At 33.9% G+C, this 23,199-nt stretch overlaps 1 protein-coding gene across 1 annotated transcript in view; it reads right to left on the reverse strand.

Annotated features, from left to right (window-relative positions):
• The window catches only part of TRDN (triadin), a 391,552-nt gene that overhangs the window by 256,399 nt on the left and 111,954 nt on the right, over nucleotides 1-23,199 (reverse strand). The window contains exons 8-9 of the mRNA XM_042987108.1: nucleotides 18,550-18,720; nucleotides 12,642-12,701 (exon numbers count right to left, since the gene is read on the reverse strand). Of these exons, the coding sequence (XP_042843042.1) occupies nucleotides 12,642-12,701; nucleotides 18,550-18,720 (231 nt within the window). The remainder of the gene's footprint in view (nucleotides 1-12,641; nucleotides 12,702-18,549; nucleotides 18,721-23,199) is intronic.

The raw sequence follows: 23,199 nt of genomic DNA on the forward strand, positions 1-23,199 counted from the left end.
TCTATTTGCCCTTTCTATAAGAGATTCTAATTATTACAAACAAGTCTCATCCACTAAACACACGCTTATTACCTAAACACTGTGGATGGATACAATAGAAAGTAATTTGTAGGTGGCAGTTTTTCTTTCAGGAAAGCTTCATGTCAACCACGAAGCAGAAATATGGAATAAAATAGAATAGTGGGGATTTAAGAGATGTAATATAAATAATTAAGTGTGAATGACAAAGGAGAGACGCTAAAGTATAATGGGATGCACAGTGATGTAGATGACATCCATATGGTGAGATATTGCTTTGTTCAGTTTTTACCCTGTGTTGATTTCTCACTTGGTGTTGTTAATGAAAAGTACATATAATTATATGACTATTTTATCCCCCTTCTAGTGAAAAAATTGACTACCTAAAAAAAATAAGTAACAAGCTCATTGTAAGCAATTAATAAGAACAATCACAATGATGTTGAAGGTAAGCATTGGAAACATACTATAGCTTTATAAAGCCTATCCTAACCTCTGTGGGCCTCTCCTCTTTAGACATTAATAGTGAGTATAATCTGCAAACATGATTTAGTACTTAATTACTACCTTCTCCCATTTTTCTTCCCCAGCTGCTTTATACTGTTCATTGTTCTACTTGTAATAATCTGACTAGATTGTTTTCTCCTTCTGCTTTGAAACTCATGTTATGACCATTAGTATTCTTAACAGAGTATTTTAGAAAATATTTTTAGAGAACCAAAATATATACCGGATCAAAAAATGCTGAGCAACTATTAGACATCAAAATGTTGAATTTGGTAGCAGTAATGTTAATATTGCAAAATTCATTATTGTCTCCATCTTGCACAAACATCCTGTACAGGAAAAAAAGCTAGGGGTGAGGACTATTTGTTCATCATCTAGGTCTCTCCGAAAGCAGTTATATCAAACTGCTTGGTTCACAATTAGTTGTACCAAAATAAGTATGGGGCATATTTGTTATTCTCATATTTAAATTAAGGCCTGCTTTAGAAAAGTGATAAGAACTATATATATATTTATTTGAAAGCCACAGATTCTCCATTCTTTATCTACGGGGCCACCCAAATGAACCTTAGAGCAGGACAAGGGGAATATATTCACATAATTACTAGAATGCTTTTTTAATCTGCACTCTTTCATATGAATTGACAGATAAGATTATTATAAGACATGGCACATTAATAAATAACACCTAATTAGTTTGATAATTCTTTGATTAAGCCTTAATTTTCCTTGCTTTTCATGCAGCAATTCAAATTACTCTGTATTATTTGTTCCTTTTTCAGACTATTTTAGAACATGCTTTGAATAGTCTCAGTAGGTTACCTGAGGAGGAATTTATTTTTGTCTGACAGCAAGTCCATGCCATTAAGAGTGACAAGGCTAGACCAAAACGATGCTTTATTCAAAGTTCCCTCACAACAAAGATACTCCTCTAAAATCCACCACTTCTTTCAAAAGGGTTAGGAGACAAATGTGAAGAATGAGAATGTAAGGAAAATAAAACAGGCCTTCATTTTGTTTCCTTTAACTGGACACAGAGAAGTGAAGTCATACAACTTGGTATTACAAGGACAGCGGTCTTTCTATTTACTAGCCCTCTCCCAAAATCTATGGTCCCTTTACCTGCTAGAGAAAGTACAGCAGCCTTAGAGGAATCACAACCAGGCAAAGGTTCTCAGATCTATTTCTATGTACATACCAGCTATTTATAGTGACTAGAATGTTCCGTGGATTGATTGTGACAAATATGGAAATCTAATACATTTATCTTGAACAGCTTCCACGGACTTCAGATAATCAGAGGCAACTCTCACAGGGTATGCTATGTCCAGGAACCATGCATGCCTGTAATTAAGTGTAGGATTTCTCCTCTTTCTTTCTACCACTTTTTTCTGATTCTTTATGCTGCCTGCAGTTTACAGATGCATGCAGCAAACCAGTCTTTGTTAATTCTGAGCCTCTGTCTCTAGAGATACTACCAATAACTCCTTTAAGAATCTTTACATAGGGCCTATTTGCAATGCTTAGAAACCTGTCATCTTTTTAAATAACAAGATTACTTCCAGGAATGAATAAAGAGGGCTGTCCTGGGATGATCATCAATAATTTTTTTCGTTGAGAAAAATATTATGCACCATGAATTCAATTCAATAAACATATCGTGGATCTGGCAAAGTATGAGACAGTAGGGATTTAAAAGCAAATGTTTCTTAAAGTTGTATACAAGGCAGAAAAGAAAGACTTGTTAGGGAGAGAATGCTAATGATAAACAATAATTAAATCAGAAAGGAATCAGGAGTGGTGGGTAGAAAATCACAATTTTGTTATTGGGCACAATCGTCACCCCCACCACCACTATATGTGTAAATAGTGCTTCTTAAATGTTAATGGGTGTTCTTGGATTGGTCTAAATTTTAACCCTAAAAAATAATGCCTATTATTCTCCTTATAGGAGAAATAAGCACCATGCCTATTTATTCAGTGCTGTATCTGTAGAATCTAGCATAGTTCCAAAAACTCATCTAAGATATGCTTAAACCAAACTCATTATAAGCATATAATGTAAGATTTTTCCTACAATCCCCAATATAATACTGTCAATTATGTATTATTGGCCACATTACATAGGTAGTAGATCCAAGGCTAGAAGACATCAGATGGCTACGATGGATAAAATTGGTGTTGTGTATTTGTTGATGTGGTTCTACTTGTAACAACTCATAGATATGTGCCCAGTTACTAAAGAAACGCTGACACTCAGAGAGCCATGGACCCTTAAGTGTGCTTTGACCATCTGCTAATGTATTCTGTGACAGTCTTATCAGCCTCATTTGACAGAGGAGGAAATGAAGGCCTAAAGAGATTGATTAATGTGACTAAGTCATATTTCAAGCATGTGGCAGGGCCTAGAATTAAAGCCATGCAGTCCGGCTCTAGAGTCTACTTGCCTACCCACCTGCTTTCTCTGCCTGAAATGTCCATGCATTGGTGGCTACCTCCAAAGAATCTAAATAAAACCATGGAAAACAACAGAAAGCAGCCAAAGAAGGAAAGCAAATTATTACTCCATTTTAGGTTATGAACATGTCAGTTCTAGCACTTTTCTCACTGCACTATGTTTTTAGTAAATAATCACATATACTCACTCTTCTCATTTACATCTAAACCTCATTTAAGTTTCTACCTCATGTGTGAACTTAAATCGTCGAAATAGTTTATAACATTTTGAGTTACAACATTAATTTCTTAAGTCACTTGTACACAGTTCCCATCACCACCTATATGAACGATGACTTAGTAAATTTGTCCTTTCTTCCTTCAAAACCATGTTTTAGATTCATCAGTGTTAGCAATATTTCATAAACTTTACCCTATTTCTTAATCCCTTTAGCAGATGCTGCTTGATCACACTCTCTGTAATGCTGATTTCATGTCATTGTTGTACTTCAAATTTTTCAGACTCTCTTCCATGCCAAGTTACATACAGCTTTGCTGATTGACCGAGTATAATGTCACCACAAACTTATCACTCCTTATTTCCCGATGTTTTCTAATCTTAATTTATCTTTTTGTCAGTCCAATATCCTCATTGTCATACAAACACATCAATTTCACATGCTCTGCCATGTCATGTCCATGTTCATTTTCTCTTTCATTCATACACGAACCAAGGCCTGTGTATTCCTTAGCACTTAGTCAAATACTCCCCATCTTTCAAATTCTAGGTGTCTTTTGTCTTCCCTGACATCAAGAATCACAGATGTCTCTCTGAAACATGTAACATGTGGTGTCAGTATTATGCAATCTCACTCCCAATTTTAACCTTTTACCATTTTCTGTTTCAAATAATTCTACTTGTTAAAGTTAGGGATCATCTTTTAGTATTCTTATATCCCCTACTGTGTTCATTCTGAGACTACAGTGCATGCAGTATTCACGTATTCAATATTTGTATGCTCACTTATTTCACTCACTCTCTTGGTAACCTCATTTCCACCATTGACCTCTCACCAAAACTCCACACTTGATTATCTAACTGCTTACTTCAGAGTTTGCTGTGAAAATTAAATGAGTAAAGTGTGTGACAATAGTTGGTATGAACCTTGGTATTTAGCAGGTGCTTAAATGATGTTTCGATTGGAATCTTCATATATTCCCCTTTTGTAACTGAACACCATCATCTGCGGCCTTAAGAATAGGTAATGGATTTGAAATCTCCTACATCACTAGCTCTTCTCACTCTCATGAGTTTTGACCAGTCTTTTCCTTTACTCCCTATTTAGAGCACTATTATTATTGTTTTTTCAAGCCAACAACCTCTGAATAATCTTTTATTTTCCTCTCTTTAGGTATTTGTGATGATAAAACCCATGGTTCTACCTCTGTGAACCTCCTTGGACATATCCTAACTGTGCAAGAAGGCCATCCCCTCAAAACCTTCTTACACAAATGTTTCCAATTTTGTTTTTCTTTCTAGGCTTCCTGAATGTCAACCACTGTGAACCACTTGCATTTCCCCACCTATGCCTAAACAAGCAGGGAGCTTTGGGCTTTAGAATTAGTCAGGCTTGTGTTTGAATCCCCTGTCTGCACTGTGTTTGACCCGGACAAAACATTTAAATTCTCTACCTCCATCCTCTGTTCTATAAAACAAGGATGATAATACATTCCTCCCAAGGTTTTATATGGATTAAATAAGATTATTTTAAGAATCTAGCAGAGAATACTCAACAGCAGGTAGTTATAAAAGAACATTTCAAATTAGTGTGACTATGTGACTTAAATGTTAGCTATTCAGTCTTATGTCTTTATCCTTAAACTTATATAGACACAGTCCACCAATGTCTCAAGACTCCTTTCAACTTTTACTTCCTCCATAAGATCTTCTCTGATCTTCACACTAGAAGCATTATCATTTTTGCAGTAAATTTACATGGTAAAAGAGAAAGTGAAAAAGTGTGGGGAGAGGATATGTGCATACACTATCTTATTTCACCATCTAACAACCTTAAGAAATATATTTGATTTAAAAACTGAGACTCAGAAAAAGTTATTAAACAAAGTATTTAAATCCTGGCTTGTGTGACCTTCAATTTATGTTCTGTCCATTGATTCTCAGTGTGCTAGCAGAGTCTATTGAAGTCAATCTGAGTTTTTGAGATTTTATTTTGTTTTGTTTTGCTTTGTTTTGTTTTGAGCAATTGTAACTACTTGTAGAGACTGATTTATCTTGTCTTACTTTTCCTTACAGGTTGTCCAAGGAACAAAGGAAAAAAAATACTTATTTTCTAAACAGAATAAAACTCATTATAACTTGTAATTTGCTACATGGCACCGTTGGGCAATTTAAAAAAATCCAGGATACATGATGGAATCTCTATGATCTTATTTTTCCTCTCTCTTGAACATTTCTATTTCATGAATTCAGGAATTACTTCATTATGACTCATCAATTATTCCCATCAATGCTAAAAATGAGTAAAATGATAAGAAAATAGAATAATGATGGAGTTGCCTGGAAGGATGATGCAATTGCAAAATAAACCTCCATTCTCATCATCATTCAGTTTTCTTATTTTTTGACTAAAATGTTGCATCGTCATTCAAGAACGCATAAAAGAAGTCTGGAAACATTCTTATGATCTACTTCTAGTTTCATTGAGCACAGTTTAGAATTTAGAAGTTCTATGTTTCGTCCATAACTGCAAAAAGAAGAAAATGGACAAAGGAAGATGTTTAGGTTATTAGATGAATCAGAAGACAAATGTAAAAAAGAGAGCTAAGTATGCTAAACTTAAATGATTAGGGTGAAATTGAAATTAATTGTTCAAATGAAATCTCAGACCATGGATTTTCAGATGACAATGAATTTTCTCAAACTCAAGAATCCATGAGGGAACAATTCATTTCCAAGGACAAAAATGAAATAGGATATTCTCATGCAGTTAGTCCTTCAACCAGAAGGACTTCACCATGCAATATTTTGTGGCAAGAACCTATCTCATTTTGTTTTAAGGGTATATTATAATACTTTTTCATTTTTTATAAAGTCTGTGTGCCAAAATTTATAGTTTTTAAGTACACAAATGTTAAAGAAAGGTTAAGGCCAGTATCAGAATGAAATCAATTATGTATAAATAAAAAAAAAACTCATTGGATTCATCATTCTAAATAATGTTTAGGAATCTAAAAATAAAAATGTCTTGTAGTTATGGAATGGAGATGACATTGTTTTTTAATGAAATTACGTGCCTCAAAGATTTGAAAAAGTTGACTGTTGCATTTTGATAACGCAAATTCTAAATGAACCAGAAGTGATACTATGCTAGAACCTATTAAAGATGTGTTTGAAATCTAGAATTAGTATCAATTAGATGTATATATTGCAGGTTTATTCATGATATTGATAGGCAGTTAGTTCCTTTCTGAAGATGTTTCCAATCTGAAGTATATACATCTTCAAAATCAGAAAATTGATGAAATAAACTTTTGGTTTTGCTATGTTTAAGTTCTTATCACAATTTTCACCCCTTTACTCTTACTTCTGTAAACCATTTTTTAAATGATTTAAAATATTAAAAAACACAAAGAGGTCCAAATGGTAAGTAAAGATAACTATTGTTCCTAGTATATACTGAGATTAGCATTTACATTTTCTAAACCTCTATTGCATACTTATCAATTTATCCTTAGTTATAAAGTTATATATGCCATGTCTTATCTCTTTTCTGGACCAGCAGCTTGCAGAGGGGATTCAACAGATGTTTATTGCGTTAACATCAAAACTCCCAGAACTTTTATTTTGTGAAAATAATGAGATGTTTGGAATTAAAGTGAGTATGTTTTCATGGAGCAGTATTTTTTGGAGGAAAGTAAAGTAAGGCTGAATCTTACCTAGTCTTCTACATTATAGCCAATTGAGCTCTGAAATACATTAGATTAAACCATTAAATAACAGTGACTATAATGCAATTACATTTGACTTCTTCTCAGCAGGATCAAACCAAAAATGCAGTTAGGCACAACTGAAGTTCAAGAAAAGGATCTTAATAAAATGAGAGTACTCTCATTCCTTGAGGCTCTATTTCTAGCTGTGGACCTAAAAACCTATAGAATTGGAATACAGACTGTCAAAGAATACCTTATTATACTCAGAGAAGATTTTGATAGGTGACTACCTTCAATTTTAAGAGAGTAAATGACACAGAAAGGGGAATAAATTACCTTAACATAAATTCTTGGTTCAAGTAAGTCAGGTAGTAGTTGGATTTTAATGGTGGGATAACTTCTAAGGGATAAACATTAACTTGTATTGAACTTTAATCATAATGGCTTTTTGATTATGATTTTTTTCATACAGAGATGAAAAGCTGGAAAAAAAGTGTTAAAATGATGAAGCAAAAGCATACAAGGCCTAGTTCTTGTACTGGACATTTAAATTGATTTCCTTATCTACAATAAATATAAAGAGGTCTGTAAGCCATGTGATCTTTTTTCCTTATTGAAATTTGTCTCTTGCTTAACTCAGTTGACTTCACCCAGGAGTACATGCAATCTATTTGGCCCAGATGGAAGTTGATGAAGAGGAAATGTGAAAATGCGTAGTAAGATCATGATGGTTATTTTATTTTTTATTTATTTTTTTCAATTTTATTTGCTCACAATTTTTGTTTTTAGTTTATTTATTTTTGAGAGAGCACACATGTGTATGTGCTCACATAGGCAGTGGGAGGGGCAGAGAGAGAGAATCCTAAACAGGGCTCTGGGTTTTCAGCACAGAGTCTGATGGGGGTCTTAAACTCACAAACCATGAGGTCATGACCTGAGCTGAAATCAAAAGTCAGGAACTTAACCGACTAAGTCACCAGGTGCCCCATAATGGTTCTTTTAGAGTCTACCTAAATGAATGAAATTATCAGTATGGCTATCACTTAAGAAAAATGTGCTTAGCAGCAAAGTATTGAAAAGGAGATTGGAATTACTGGAAGGATGATAAAGATAAGCAAAACTAAAGTCATTTATCTTGATCATCACTACTATCAATTTCTAAAAGCAAAACCAAAACTCACACACACACACACACACCACCACCACCACCACCACCACCACCATAAAGTGAATCTCAATGTAGCTATTAATGTCTGCCTTGACCAGTTTTCATAGTTGTCTTAAAAGAAAATGACAGCTAGACTATTTTAACCCTAAAAAGTGTGAATCATCAGCTTCAAGACAGCCTCCTTAGGACAGGATCCATTTCCCTCCCTCCCTTCCTCTCCCTTTCCTTTTCTCACCTCTCTTCCTTAAGACAGTTTAGGGATTACCCAAAACATGTTCTATGAACTGACCAAGGACACAATCAAGAGATCTAATGTCAGGGTTGTTAGATCATTTAAGAGCAGCAGAAAAAAAATATTTCTAGAGAAGGGGGCACTTCGGTATCCATAATATCCCTAAAATTATGCATTATACATATACGTCTACTCCGATTGCCCACAGGACCAACCTTAGTAGCATATACTCATTTTCTAGGTTTAAATAGAATTTCTTAATTTTCAATTGAAGATAGAGTGAGTCAGTACCCGAGAATTTTAATTGTTATATACAACAAATGACTGTTGTATATGCGGTTATAGTTTATGCTGGCTTCTTAAGATAGTCCCTATAATTGAGGTAAGGATTTTTACTGATCATAAGATAGTGTATATTCACTACAGAGTTTCAGAAAGAGCAATTCAGTTCTTTTTCAGGTATATCTTAGCTAAAAAAAATGCTAATGGTATCTTTGTCAGAAGTATTTTATTTAATGGGATAGAAAAGAAAAACTTGGGACATATGTCATTGTGTCAGTACATTTCATTAATGAGGTTTTTTCAAATCTCAACTGTGATTTGGGCTACTTTTGAGGGTGTGGCAACATTGCACAAGGGAAATACTTTATCCCAAAAGGAAAAAATCAAATTATGTTTAAAAAAACTCATTACCAATAATTAATAATGAACTCTAGCTAAACAATAACAGGTGTTCTACTAATCCCAAACAGAAACAGATGGAAGCACAAATGTTTTATAAATACTGGATACATGCAGAGCAATAAGCTTGGCAGGAATTGTTTTATTCTCTAATTGTCAGTCAGAGTCAAAGTCTTACCACTTGCCTTTTCTCTAAATTAATATGCCCAGATTAAATCTTATTTCTCATTCCTCATTTTTCAAAACACATGCCATATTTAGTGCTTTCTAACTCCATCGTATGTATTGTCTCACCAACAAAGGAAATATCAGAAATTTTCCTTCTGTACACTTACGAACTTTTACGTGACTTGTTACATGAAACAATAGCCATACCATACAGGTTTCCCTTCTCCAGATTCTTCTGTTTCACCCCTTGAAATGCTGAAAAACACTAATTCTCCAGAAATACTCATCTACATATTCTTTAATTTCTTATACATTATAGAAATAAATCTTCAAAATCATGAATGTAGGTAGATGAAATAAACTAGGAAAGCAGTTAGAAAGGTAATAAGTGATATTAAGAAATCTAATCTGGGCATCAGGCTCAGTCTGTTGAATGTCTGACTCTTGATATCTGCTCAGGTCATGATATCACAGTTTGTGAGTTTGATCCCTGCATTGGGCTCTGCACTGACATCATGGGGCCTGCTGGGGATTCTCTCTCCTTCTTTCTGCACCGCCCCCTCTCTTTCTCAAAATAAATACATAAGCTTTAATAAAAATCTAATCGTATAGCACTTGGGAATTATTTTCATGGGTTAGGATACTAGATAGTGCTACAGATCTGAACTCATGGCTATTTAGAAAATGTTCACATATGACTTTAAAAGACCTCCCCCCGTATGGTTAATAGAGGAATTCTCAACTCATGTAGACATGGTTTCACTGTTCCTTCTGATCTTGATTTGCTGTTAAATTTTGGAAAAGATCTGATTAGCTTTGTGACTGTTAAACGCTTAGCATCCCTCATTGACTTTGACAGTGACAGGACATTGACAGGACAGTTCTCTCTGTCCTGTGATTTTCTTAGTAATTGTATTTTATGATCAATTAGTTCTATCAATAACTTGGGTGACACAAAGAACACATTATTTTCCTCAAATAATAAAATTTAAAAACACATGCTCATTAACAATATTGATTCATGTTGCATATAAGTAAACAGTTGATCTTTACAAACCAAAATATGCATAGAATGTAACTCTCTTAAACCACCACAGATAAATAAAATGGGCAACAAATCTCTTACCTAAAATGGACTTAATGGTGTGTATAGACTGAGCATTGTCAATGTTAAGTTTCTTTCAGACAGGCTGTGCTAAATTGAATGATTTAAGAAATAAAGTTATAATAGTATTTTGTGCCTCTCCTTAGATGCTTTGTCAGCACATTTGCAAGACTTTTAAAAATGTTTTTAATGTTTATTTATTTTTGAGAGAGAGAGACAGACAGACTGTGAGCAGGGGAGGAGCAGAGAGAGGGGGAGACACAAAATTGGAAACAGGTTCCAGGTCCTGAGCTGTCAGCACAGAGCCCAATGTGGGGCTTGAACTCACAAACCATGAAATCATGACCTGAACCAAAGTCCGATGCTTAACCAACTGAGCCACCCAGGTGCCTCTAATTTTGCAAGGTTTTTACTGTGACCCCAATTTTATTTTATTTTTATTTTATTTTATTTTATTTTATTTTGACTTTTATTTTTATATATTATTTTTTAAAATATAATTTATTGTCAAGGTGGCTAACATACAGTGCATTCATGTGCTCTTGGTTTTGCAGGTAGATTCCAGTGATTCACCTACATATAACACCCAGTGCTCATCCCAACAAATGCCCTCCTCAATGCCCATCACCCACTCTCCCCTCTCCACATCCCCCCATCAACCCTCAGTTTGTTCTTTGTATTTAAGAGTCTCTTATGGTTTGCCTCCCTCCCTCTCTGTTTGTAACTATTTTTCCCCTTCCCTTCATCCATTGTCTTCTGTTAAGTTTCTCAAGTTCCACATATGAGTGAAAACATATGATATCTGTCTTTCTCTGACTGACTTATTGCACTTAGCATAATACTCTCCAGTTCCATCCATGTTGCTGCAAATGGCAGGATTTCCTTCTTTCTCATTGCCAAGTAGTATTCCATTGCATATATAAACCACATCTTCTTTATCCATTCATCAGTTGATGAACATTTAGGTTTTTCCATAATTTGGCTGTTTTTGAAAGCACTGCTATAAACATTGGGTACATGTGCCCCAAGAATCAGCTCTCCTGTATCCTTTGGATAAATTTCTAGTAGTGCTATTGCTGACTGTGACCCCAATTTTAAATGTAAAGACACTGAAGATCAAGTGGAGTTTAATGATTTTCTCAAGGTCCAAGGCTAGAAAAGGATGGGGTCAAGAATCACATCTGTATTTATGTCCTAAGCCCTCTTTTTTTTACTATACTAAACCACTTTCCTGATGTTTCTTTCTAAGGTTACTATGACGCTATATACATATGTTAGCATTAATCATTTTTACAAAGTGAGTCATCATCCAAGTGAATCACCATATTTTTCAGTGTTTTCCCCCTTATTTCAGTTTCTAACTCAGTAAGGAAGTAAACAAAAAAGAGAAAGAAGATTAAGAAAATGAAGAAAAGAAGGGAGGAAATTAGCTTGCATAAGTTATTAGAATTAACTAAATTTTCCTGAAACTCAAAGTTCTCATGATCTTCTAATTTTCTAGGACCTAGATGTATTATATATTTGTTTTAAATATGCCCATTTGCCGATATACATATGAATGTAATTATACATTTTAGAGAAATTTCCATATAAAATAGCTTAGAACCAAAATATAGTTTGCTTTAAACAATTAGCTTCAATTGTTCTATTGTAAATTAGTTCTATTCTTGACAATACCATCTTCTTAGAATTGTTTCCCCAAACATAACATAGTACTATCAGTCTTTAAATCTGCAAAAGGCCTAGTACAAGCAAACAAGTTATTCATTCTTAATTAAGATATTAGTAAAGAATCCCTTGTTACACTCTGGGCAACAATTAAAGATAGGAGAGATAATAGATAAATTCCTTTCAATAAAAAGACTTCCCATTGTGTTGACTATTAGCTCTAAGGTTGACTAGCTCCATCAATAGTAGTTCTCCAGAGTAGCTAACCCTTCCATATGTGAGAAAATACAAAATGTTGAAGTAAATTAAATATCTGAATTGTGACAGATTTAATATAAATTTTTTTCAATATTAAAAAAAAGGATACTTTTATCGTCATAAGTCTTCTAAGTTTACCAGAAATAAAATGTTTCACCTCTTCACTCCAAGATATTATTAAAGATATTAGCACTTTTTTGTATATAAAGATATTAGAATTTTTTTAGCTTCTAACTGACTTCATTTACAATAGGCCATGCAGTAATAGAAAGTAAAATTAAAGGCCCTAATGCCAGTTATTACTTCTGCTTTTCATTGGTTTTATTCTAGAACTACACATGCATTATGCAATTTTTTAAAATGGAAATTCAGTTTAGTGCATAAAAAAGCCAGCAATCTTAGAAACAAAGACTATTAAAACAGACAAGTGCAAAAATTGTTTGGAATACCTGGTTTTAAATCCCCACGGACAAACATGTCAATCATATATCGACAGAATGCATACTGATCTGACAGAGTAGAAAGAAAAAGAACAACGGAAGAATGTCATCAACACCTTTCTTCTTTCTAGGAAGAAATGGTTTAACAAAACAAACAAAATAGCACAATTCTATTTTAGTTACTACAATGTCTTCTGTGAAGGAATAATTTGCACTCATATGAACACACAGGGAAAAAAGACATAATAAATATAAGGTCCATTTATTCCATACAAAAAAAATAGCTTTAAAAAATTGAAACAGAATAGTTCAGGGTAATATCATATAGTTGTCTTTTTTAAGTCAAAACATTTTTCATCAAATTCATTACAAAAATCATATTAAAGCAATTTTTCTCATTGTTCATGTATATACTTCCATTAATGAAACAGAAGTTTTACAAGAGGAAATTATTTCCAACTTGGAACATTTTACCAATTATTCATTCTCAGCCCTTCTGCTAATTGTCTAAATGGAGCTGTAGAATGTTTTCCAGAAAAGGCAAGCAGGAAGACTAACTCCTTTGCATTGTGTTAGAGGTTCTGCATGGAAATACTCCTAATTATAAGAGTACATGCAGAAGAACAGACTTTCAGCATTAAATGATACCATTGTTAAGCTAATTAATCAGTAAACTTCACTGAAGATATCTTATGATCCTGACTAGTCTATGGTCTATGGTCTAAAAACAAAAACAAAAAAAAAACAGAGAATTTGAGCATTTGGGGCAAACAATCAAAAATGATTTCAGGAATTTTTTTTTTCTGTTCCCTCTAAATTAAAGACATTACAATGAACTTTAAATTCCCACATAACTTTAGATTCTGCTGAGGTCATTCCAACCCAAATTTTAGTTGGTGAATTATTCCAGAAGTTTTACCATATCTTCTTTAAAACTACATATTATGAAATTAACCTTGTTCAAGATGATTGATTTACATTTTAATGTTTCTAAACAGGCATTTTATTGATCTAACAAGTCCAAAGGCAGCTTCAGGACCAAGAGAGTTTATTCAATTTACACAACATGACACACCCTTAAGTCCTTGAAATTATGTACATTAAACATGTGAAATAATAAAACTTGTTACTTTATAATAAATACACATATAATGATTTTTGTAAACCTTATTCCTTTAAAAGTATTAACAGTATTTTTAGACTAATCCATTTTATTATGAAACTCTGCCGGGTCTTTGAAAAAAGAAATGTGGTTATTGCAGTAAATGTAAAATATAATCCTTTTCATTAGTACCTAAATATGAGTAAGCCAAAACTCATAAAGTTTCAAAAATTTGCCTGTATGTTGACTCTTGAATTACAGCACATTTCCCATAGGTAAGGTAGATGTTGGAAGGAGGCTAGTTCCCAGGTCAAGTCCAGGAATCTGTTTGTTCCTGTATATATTAATAACAGGACATGGGAATCCTATGGTACAGGAGAGAATTAAGATTAATGTAGAAAGTATTTTCTCTTTTCTGGACATAACTATTTTCCTGAGCAAATTCTAGAATGGGCAATTGGGCTCTCAGATATAGCAAAACGAAAAAAAAAACAGTTCCCTTAAATGGCAAATTTGAGGTGGGGAAGGGTGGACTTCCTGAAATTTTCAAGCTTTCTCTTTTGTTTCAGTACCTTAAGTGACTATATTCTTTTTAGATTTCTCCTTCCTATAATCAGAAGTTGTTCTCAAAGGGCAATTTAAAGATCAAAAATATGGGGAATGTGTTCTAATTCCATGGGTCTAAACCCTAGAATATGCATTTTTAACAAACTCCTCAGAAGATTTAATTAGATCATTTTCCAGAATCATTGATATAAAATCTCCCCATTTTTTATTTTTCATTTACATTGAATCCTACTGGCACTATAGTCTTCAGCAACAGCAACAGAGAGTATATTCATGTGAAAAGTTTAGAATGCAGGGACTACTTAAAATTTGAAGGGCTTGGACAATCCCCCAAAATGAAATAATGCTCTCTGCCGCAAGTGGTGATGGCATATTTACACACATAACATGTGAAATAGTATATTGAATTAACTAAAATCTTCATGCTTCAGAGTTTGTTTTTTGTTTTAACTGAATGCTGACAGTGACATGAAACTATTTAACCTATATGTTAAATTATTACCAAAGTAAAATGCTTACATGTATTATACCAGTATTTTCTGGCTCTAAGAGTCTTTCATTTAATTAATGCACCAATCATCCTATGTGTTTCCAATTTAAGAAAGAAAATCCTTTACTAATTCAAAACATGTCTATTTTTTTAATCTAGAAAATTGTTTGAGCTATAATACTTAACAGGTTTCTATTTAACTTGAGTGATGTTGTGATGTTGGAGTCTAATGGCACAAGTAGGAAGATGAGAGGGTATTTTTACAATATTTTAAATCAAGAATTTTCAAATATTTTAAATTAGGATGCCCATTTCTGTCTGTCCTGAGTGTTGACCTTAACAATGTGCCAGAATTCTAGGCACGTGTATGTTGGGCAGTCTCCAGGGTGTCTGTTTCACCTGTCTAAGGATAAAGCAAAACTAAGCCTTCCTAATATGGAAGCTTCATTTTATAGAAATGCTTCCTTAAATGCAACTGAAATATTAGACTAGGAAAATTTTCCTAAAGAAAATATGAACAGTTCTATTATTATAGCTTTCACAGTTTTGTGATAATAATTCATGGAATTTCATATGTGGTGACCATTTCTTAATATTTTTTTTCTCCCAGATGAACACCTTCTAAGAATCACACATGCTGGCCATTTCTCCCCTCAAGGAGCAGTGATGGATGTTATTCAGCTGCTACCTTGTCATGTTGCCTGTGGAGTGGCAGCAGAGAGAAAATGCATTCTGGGTGCAGAATGTCAACAGAAAGGAAATTTTAAAAAATCTCTTATGAGCATGGGGCATGTGTGGTCTGGTACTCTATGGTTGATTCCCATTAGCTATACTCTCTCTGACTACCACAAATATGTAGATAGTTGTTAAAAAGAAGAAAATGAAGGAGAAGGATGAAAAGGAGAATGAAAAGGAAGAATGAGAATAGCAGTCAGGTAGTTTGATTTTTTTTTCCCTCTCCACACTTCTGCCACAGACAGAAAAGCAAAGACTGATCATGCCAGCCCTTCTTACCCTTTTTAAACAGATTAAGATTGGTCCATAGAAACTAGATTATGTGGTACATAAGGGTGTGTAGAAGTGTATGGTAGGCTGGTACATACCTATGCATCTTATTCCCAGTGCTTTAAGTGGAAATATATAAAACTAAAAGTAACTACATGTGAATGTATTTGCATGTTTACTATATAATTTAAAAACTGCCAATAAATGTGTCTGCTCCATGTAAAAATCTGTTTCCAGTGAAAGACTTGTAGGCCTTTGATTTACAAAAACAAAACAAAACAAAACAAAACAAAACAAAACAAAAAAACAACAAACTATTTAGAAATCTATTTGAAAAGAACTCAAATTCATTAAGACTAACTTACACTAAGCAAATAAATAATCCCTTCCCCACAGAAGGGATCCCCACTAAATCATCAATACAAGAGTTTCAAAATGAAAGCCACCTCACAAATAGATTATTTAAAAAACACTGCATCTTTGTGTATCGTGTTCAGTTGAAACCATAATGTGATAAGTTTTTTATGAATAAATGTTCTTAAATCTTTGCTTAATTAAAACAAATAATGTATTTATGTGTCTGGCCAGCTATCAGAAGTATAGTTTTGATTATTTACTTAATGATACAATTATTTAATTGATGCTAGCTGTCTTTATGGGGAGTCTTACTTTAGCAAATGCATTTACTTAGCTGATAAAATCACATTTGTGCTTTTGTTTCTGACTCTAAGTGATATTCGAATGTCCTTTTAATAGATAAATAGCTCTTTACGTGGAAATAAAAACAGTAGATTGAAAATGAAAATGGTATTAGAATGTTATCTTTAGTAATTCTGATTACTGATAAGAATAAAATACAATATATGTGACCTGGAAAATAAACCTTATTTTAAAATGCCTAGTGATGTGTCTAGAGCGTCAGTAAAATATGCCACCCCCCCAAGAAAAACCAAGGATACTAAAAATGGACATCAAAAAGTTTATTCATGTTCCAAGTTGCTAGGTAAATATTTTAATACTCCTATATATAACTGGCATGAATTTTTACATACTGTGTTTATGGACAAAAATAAAAATATACTTGGTATGTTTCAGCTGATTTCACGTGATTATTTTCATTTTTAAGGGGCAATCTAAAATGTAAAGTATTTTAGGACCTTGATGATCACTTTAAAATAGATCAGTGAGTCAGAAGATTAATTTTCTTATTTTCTATCACAGCAAAATGTTGCATTCAAAATATTTTATCGTTACTTACTATAATTTTTTTCTGCCCCAAAGATTTCAGAAAAAATATAAAGTTTTAAGAGAGGTAATAACCAATTTTTAAAAATTTTTTCAAGACAATATAATCATTTTTTAAATTGAAGAAAGATCTTAGGGATCCAAAGTTTTAATCCCACTCTTTTTGTTAGTGATCTACAAAATTTTAAATTTAGGTAATTTTCATTTATTTCAAAATTTGCAGATCACACACACAAAAACAAAGAGACAGAGGTTTTTTATTCTTTCTTTTTTAAAATATATTTTCAAAAAACATGTATCTTTTGCCAGATAAATTTATATTGTGAATTCAAGGAAAAAAGGGATTCAAAGACAAAATTCAAGGGCAGATTACAAAGACAAATACCACATGATCTCACTTATATGTGGAATCAAAAAGAAAAGTGTGGATTGCAAATTTCATCTTATGTTTTATAATGGTGAAAAATTTTCAGTTTCAGTGTCCAACTAGCTTACTCAGTAATAAAGTTTTCAAATTTTTAAATGAAAATCTCATAGAAAACATTCCTTAATTTTAGTACTCAAATACAATCATTCAAAACTACCAGGGTAAAGGAAAGTATTATTTTGCAACACCCCTAAAAAACATTTATAGGAATAGTCCCAACTGAGTAATCCCACATTCTGTATGGGCAGTCTTAGGACTCTATAGCAGCATAGCGCCAGGAATGGACTCGGGTAGAAGAAATTCAACAAAGGGCAGAGATGAGGGACGAGCCCTCAGCTGCCCTCTTAAAACTCCACCCTTTTATTTTCATAGCATGTGTCCACAAAAAATTTCAGGCTTATATTCCATCTCCATTTAAATGCTCTATTTCCGTGAAGTAGGGCTGTAAGTTTGACATCACTCTTATGAAGAGCAGCACAGTGTCAGATACAGAGATTTCTACAGTCCTAAATTTAGTCAGTGGAAGCTGGCAAAGAAGCTTGAGAGTTCTCTTTCCCATAACTTTCTGCCTATTAAATTAACTGAATTTAATAATTCAATGTATATTCCAAATTATATGCTCTTGCAGAGGCAACAGGAATGTATGGAGAGATTTTATACTTATTCTCCAAGATCTGACATATATTGTTAAAAAAACTCCTGTAAAATTGTCATTTTTCTTGGACTGCTGTCTCCAAAGAGTAGGACACACAAAATTGTTTTTCCACCTCTTAATAGAAACCTCGTGTCTCAAGAATTTAAAAAATTTCCTCACGCTTTGAATAACTTGAGATACTAACTCAAATCCTCCTTTACAAATACCTCACATTGCATCTTTAGATATGGAACATATTTTAGTCTTCCTATAAATACGTTTTAATTCCCAATTATTGCGTCGCCTTTCAGGTAATATTAACTGATAGACATCTTTTTACTCCTATTTGAAGTCTGATCTTAGTCTTTTTGAGTTTTTAATTTCATTGTATCTGCTTCTTGCCCAAAATTCTCTTAGAACCTTTGGCCACCTCCTCTGAATGTTTACCTTTCTGTTCATGCTTGGACACAGCTGCGTTCTCTTTTCCCTCCTTCTCCTTGGGCTTAGGTGATGGTCTCTGTACTTCTTTGACTTTTGCGGCTGTTTGCTTCACTTTCTCTTGTTTCCCACCTTTCACTTCCTTTTTAATCTTCTCTTCGGTCTTTGTTTTCCTCTCTTCTGTACAAAGTTAAAGACAAATTGGATTATTTTTGTTTGTTTACCAATCATCTTTTATTGATTGTTAAGAACAATTTAGAAAGAGAGAGACAGGAAAAACAATAGAAAAATAGTGTCCCTGGTTTGCTCAGTCGGTTGAGCATCTGACTTTGGCTCAGGTCATGATCTTGAGGTTCATGAGTTCAAGTCCCACATCAGGCTGGCTGTTGTCAGCAAAAAGTCCGTTTCAGATCCTCTGTCCCTCTTTCCTTGCCCCTTCCCTTCTTGTGCTCTCTCAAAAATAAATAAGATAAAATAAAATAAAACGTTAAAAAAAAGAAAAAATAGCATTCCTCACATATGTACTTGTGACTACTATCTAAGTTTTATATCGTCTATGAAGTGACATGTTAGAGTACTTAAAAAAGAAATGTAGCTCACTTGCAAGTTGGGCACATTCTTAATTTGTACATGAAAACATTATCTTTTAGGTAGCCATGAGCTTAGCATATCAACAAAGAGGCATTTGAAATACACAGAATTTGTGCAGACAGGCATGTTCAGCAAAAGGCAATGCCCATACCAAAGAGCCAAGTATATAGTATATATAGTGTGTATATATATATATACATATATATATATATACACTATACTATAGTATACTATATATACATATATATACTATATATAGTACATATATAGTATATATACATATATACATATACATACATATACTATATATATATATATACATATATATACATATATATAATAACAAGGATATAATCATTTTGTTCCACAACTGAAATATGTTTAAAAAATTTTTTTAATGAATGTTTATCTGCTTTTGAGAGCACGTGAGAGAGAACACAAGTTGGGAAGGAGTAGAGAGAGAGGGAAACACAGAATCTGAAGCAGGATCCAGGCTCTGAGCTGTTAGCACAGAGCCCAACGCAGGGCTTGAACTCTATGGAGTGTGAGATCATGACTTGAGCTGAAGTCGGACACTCAACCAACTGAGCCACCCAGCCACTCCAATCCATAACTCAAATATCTTAGAAGTCATTCAAGAAGGGCACTTGGGTGACTCAAACTTCTGACTTCCGCTCAGGTCATGATCTCATGGTTTGTGAGTTCCAGCCCCACCTTGGGCTCTGCACCAACATTGTAGAGCTTGTCTGGATTCTCTCTCTCTCTCTCTCTCTCTCTCTCTCTCTCTTGCTATTTGCCCCTCCCCCACTTGTGTGCTCACACATGCATGCTCTCTTTCTCTCTCTCTCTCTCTCAAAATAAATAAACAAACTTTAAAAAAGCCATTCAAGAAACTGAACATAATATATTTTTTTAAAATAACTATTAAGAGTACAAATGTGAAATTGCTGTAGTGGTAGTGACTAATAGAAACGAAACAATAAAATCCATTAAAGGATAACTCAGGGGCATTCAGTGTATAATGACTTGACTTTAAAGAGATGGAAAAAGAGCAGAAATTGAGATACTAGCTCCTGCTTATCTTAAATCAGAAATGCTAATTTTAATGACTTTCAAAACCCTTAAATATATCCTAGTGAACAGAAAGGGCTATAACTTAGAAACTATTATGTGAATTATAACATATATTCATATATATTCTATACACACATATACTTAATTTGATATTCTATGCATTTGGGGGGAAGGAACTGGGAATATGAACTGATCAGTTTGTGAATCTTTCAATTACTTTATAAAAGACAACAATAATATAGCACACACTAGTGGGAAATTGTTTATAAAGATGCTACATATTGGACATTACTTATTCAAGGGGCCACACGTAATCACTGGACCCCATAGTAAGACTACTGCAATGTGGACTCTCTCGTGTCATTTGTCAATGTAATAGATAGACTTTATTGTCACTCATGTTGAAAAATTTGATGAAAATATTATAATCAAGCTTCCTGGTTTTAGTACCCTAAGCAATAATTTGAGACTAATGCAAGATAGTATTGTGAGGTCCCATGAGAAGAAGAATGAAAATGATAATGCCTGATGCTTGCAAAACCAAAATCATCTGTGGTACTGCATTTAATTGAACGGGCCAAACTTCCCAAAGCACTGTTCCTCACAAACTTTGCAGGAAGATGATGCTACTGTGTTAGAAGTACAGGGATATCCCTATGATCCAATAAATATGGAAACACTAAGCTAAACCATTTTTTGAAGTTTTTATTTATTTATTTTGAGAAAGAAAGAGCACACAGGGGAGGGGCAGAGAGAGAGAGGGAGAGAGAGAATCCTAAGCAGGCTCCTCATATCAGTGTATAGCCCAACGTGGGTCCAGAGCCCAGGAATTAGGAGATCATGACCTGAGCTGAAATCAAGAGTCAGATGCTTAACCAACTGAGATACCCAGGAGCCCCAAAAGAGTTTTTTTTAACTACGAAATTTCTCAAAGCTAAAGTATATTGAGAATCTTCAAAGAGGGGGATTATTATGTGCATTGTTTTCCAAAGTTACTTGGTCATAAAACTCTTACACAAAAATGACCCTATTACTCCACAAATTTCCAATGTCTTTGTGGCTTCTGTAACTATACTCAGTTGAGGATTTTCTTCTACTTCTTTTAAACCATTTTTAAATCTCTTCTGCTGGTTACTGCTCTTTCCTACAGCAGATTAATAGATTTCCGTGTCTGAAACCATCAGCTCTCTGCAAATACTATAAATCAGCATAATTCCAGAACCTCACACCAAATATTTGTTAGTTTCTAGCTGCAGAGAAAGTTCCCCTGTGATGCCAACACCACCACAGGCTCATACAATTTACCTTTCTTTGCTCACCTAAGGAACCCTTCCAAAGAGCTTACCATGGCGTGGGCTCAGAGTGAGCTGCTGGCGCTCCAAGGATTAACAGGATAATATTCCTATCTGGAAAAAAAGCTTAGTATAACATTTAAAACCCTGCTAGATCTGGGGGCATCTGGGTGGTTCATTCAATTAAGCATCTTGTTTTGGCTCGGGTCGTGATCCTGCGGTTCATGGTTCCCAGCCCCGCATCGGGCTCTGTGCTGACAGCTCCGACCTTGGAGCATGCCTCGGATTCTACGTCTCCCTCTCTCTCTGCCCCACTCCTGCTTATGCTCTGTCTTTCAAAAATGAATAAATGTTTAAAAAAAAATCCCACAAGATCTGGCCCTGTCCTATCTCTCCTCTCATAGCACCCTTCCAAAAGTTTCTTCCTCCACTAGACTACTTTCTTTTTCTTGAATATCTCATTGTATTTTCTAGATGAGTAATGCTGCCAGGCTTCATTCTTTATGTTTTCTTTGTTTTCCACATATACACATTCCTTTGCACACAATGCATAGGCAACAAAGGGCAATGCCATTGGAATTAATCATTCCTTCTCCTGAGTTTTGACTTGCCTCAACTTTTGCTAAAACACACTTGTTTTTCCCTACTATATACCTTGTATTACAAATGATTATTCACACATCTCTCTTCCCTACCAGACAGAGCAACTTGAGGATAAGGACTATATTATTCATTTTTGTAGCATTGTAATGTCTAGCACAGTGCTTTTTTCAGAGAAAACACAAACGTTTACTGAATTAGTAATTTTTATCAAGAAAACAGTACGCATTTTACTATATTCAGATCAAGTGTACATATAGTGATAAACATTGTATATGTAAATATGTGTTTAAAATGAACTTGACAAAACTTGAAAAATTTGCCAAGTGGTTTTTTTGTTTATACTTTTTGTGTGTGAAACTGTTATTTTCCTTGTGTTAAATGACACCTACCCACTTGTAGGTAGCACCTGATTTAATCTTAACATCATACTATGGAATTAGCAATATATGAAATTCAGATCTACCTTTAATGTCATTATAATTTATAAATGAGCAAAGATAATTTTCTTCAAGTCATGACCACCTCTAAAACAAACTTATTTTCATCAAATGATTTTAAGTATAAAATTTTGTTATTATCCTTACTTATTTTAGATATTTGTCAGTGATCTTCATATTGGAAACAAGTAAATTTGCCTGGCATTAAAATGGGTACAAACTCAAAAATGATGAGAATATAATGGGGAAAATACCATGAAACCCTGTTGTTTGCTTTTTATTTCTCAAAAAGAACTTAAGAGCTCTTAGGAGCACTTAGGAGCTCACTAAGGAATGGAAAAACAAAAAAGTATTGTCATGGTATATTCAAATCACCCAGTCTTTTTTTGTTAATGTTTATTTATTTATTTTGAGAGAGAGAGAGAGAGAGAGAGAGAGAGAGAGAGAGAGGAGAGCAGGGGAGGAGCAGACGGAGAGGGAGAGAATCCCAGGCAGGCTTAGCTCCCTCAGCACAGAACCCAACAGCAGGGCTCAATATCACAAACCGTGAAATTATGACCTGAGTCGAAATCAAGAGTCAGACACTTAACTGACTGAGCCACCCAGGAGCCCTTCACATCACCCAGTTCTATGTAGGAAGAAATTTAATTCATGATTTTTGT

This window comes from Panthera tigris, chromosome B2, assembly GCF_018350195.1.
Source record: "Panthera tigris isolate Pti1 chromosome B2, P.tigris_Pti1_mat1.1, whole genome shotgun sequence".
Lineage (NCBI taxonomy): Eukaryota > Metazoa > Chordata > Mammalia > Carnivora > Felidae > Panthera > Panthera tigris.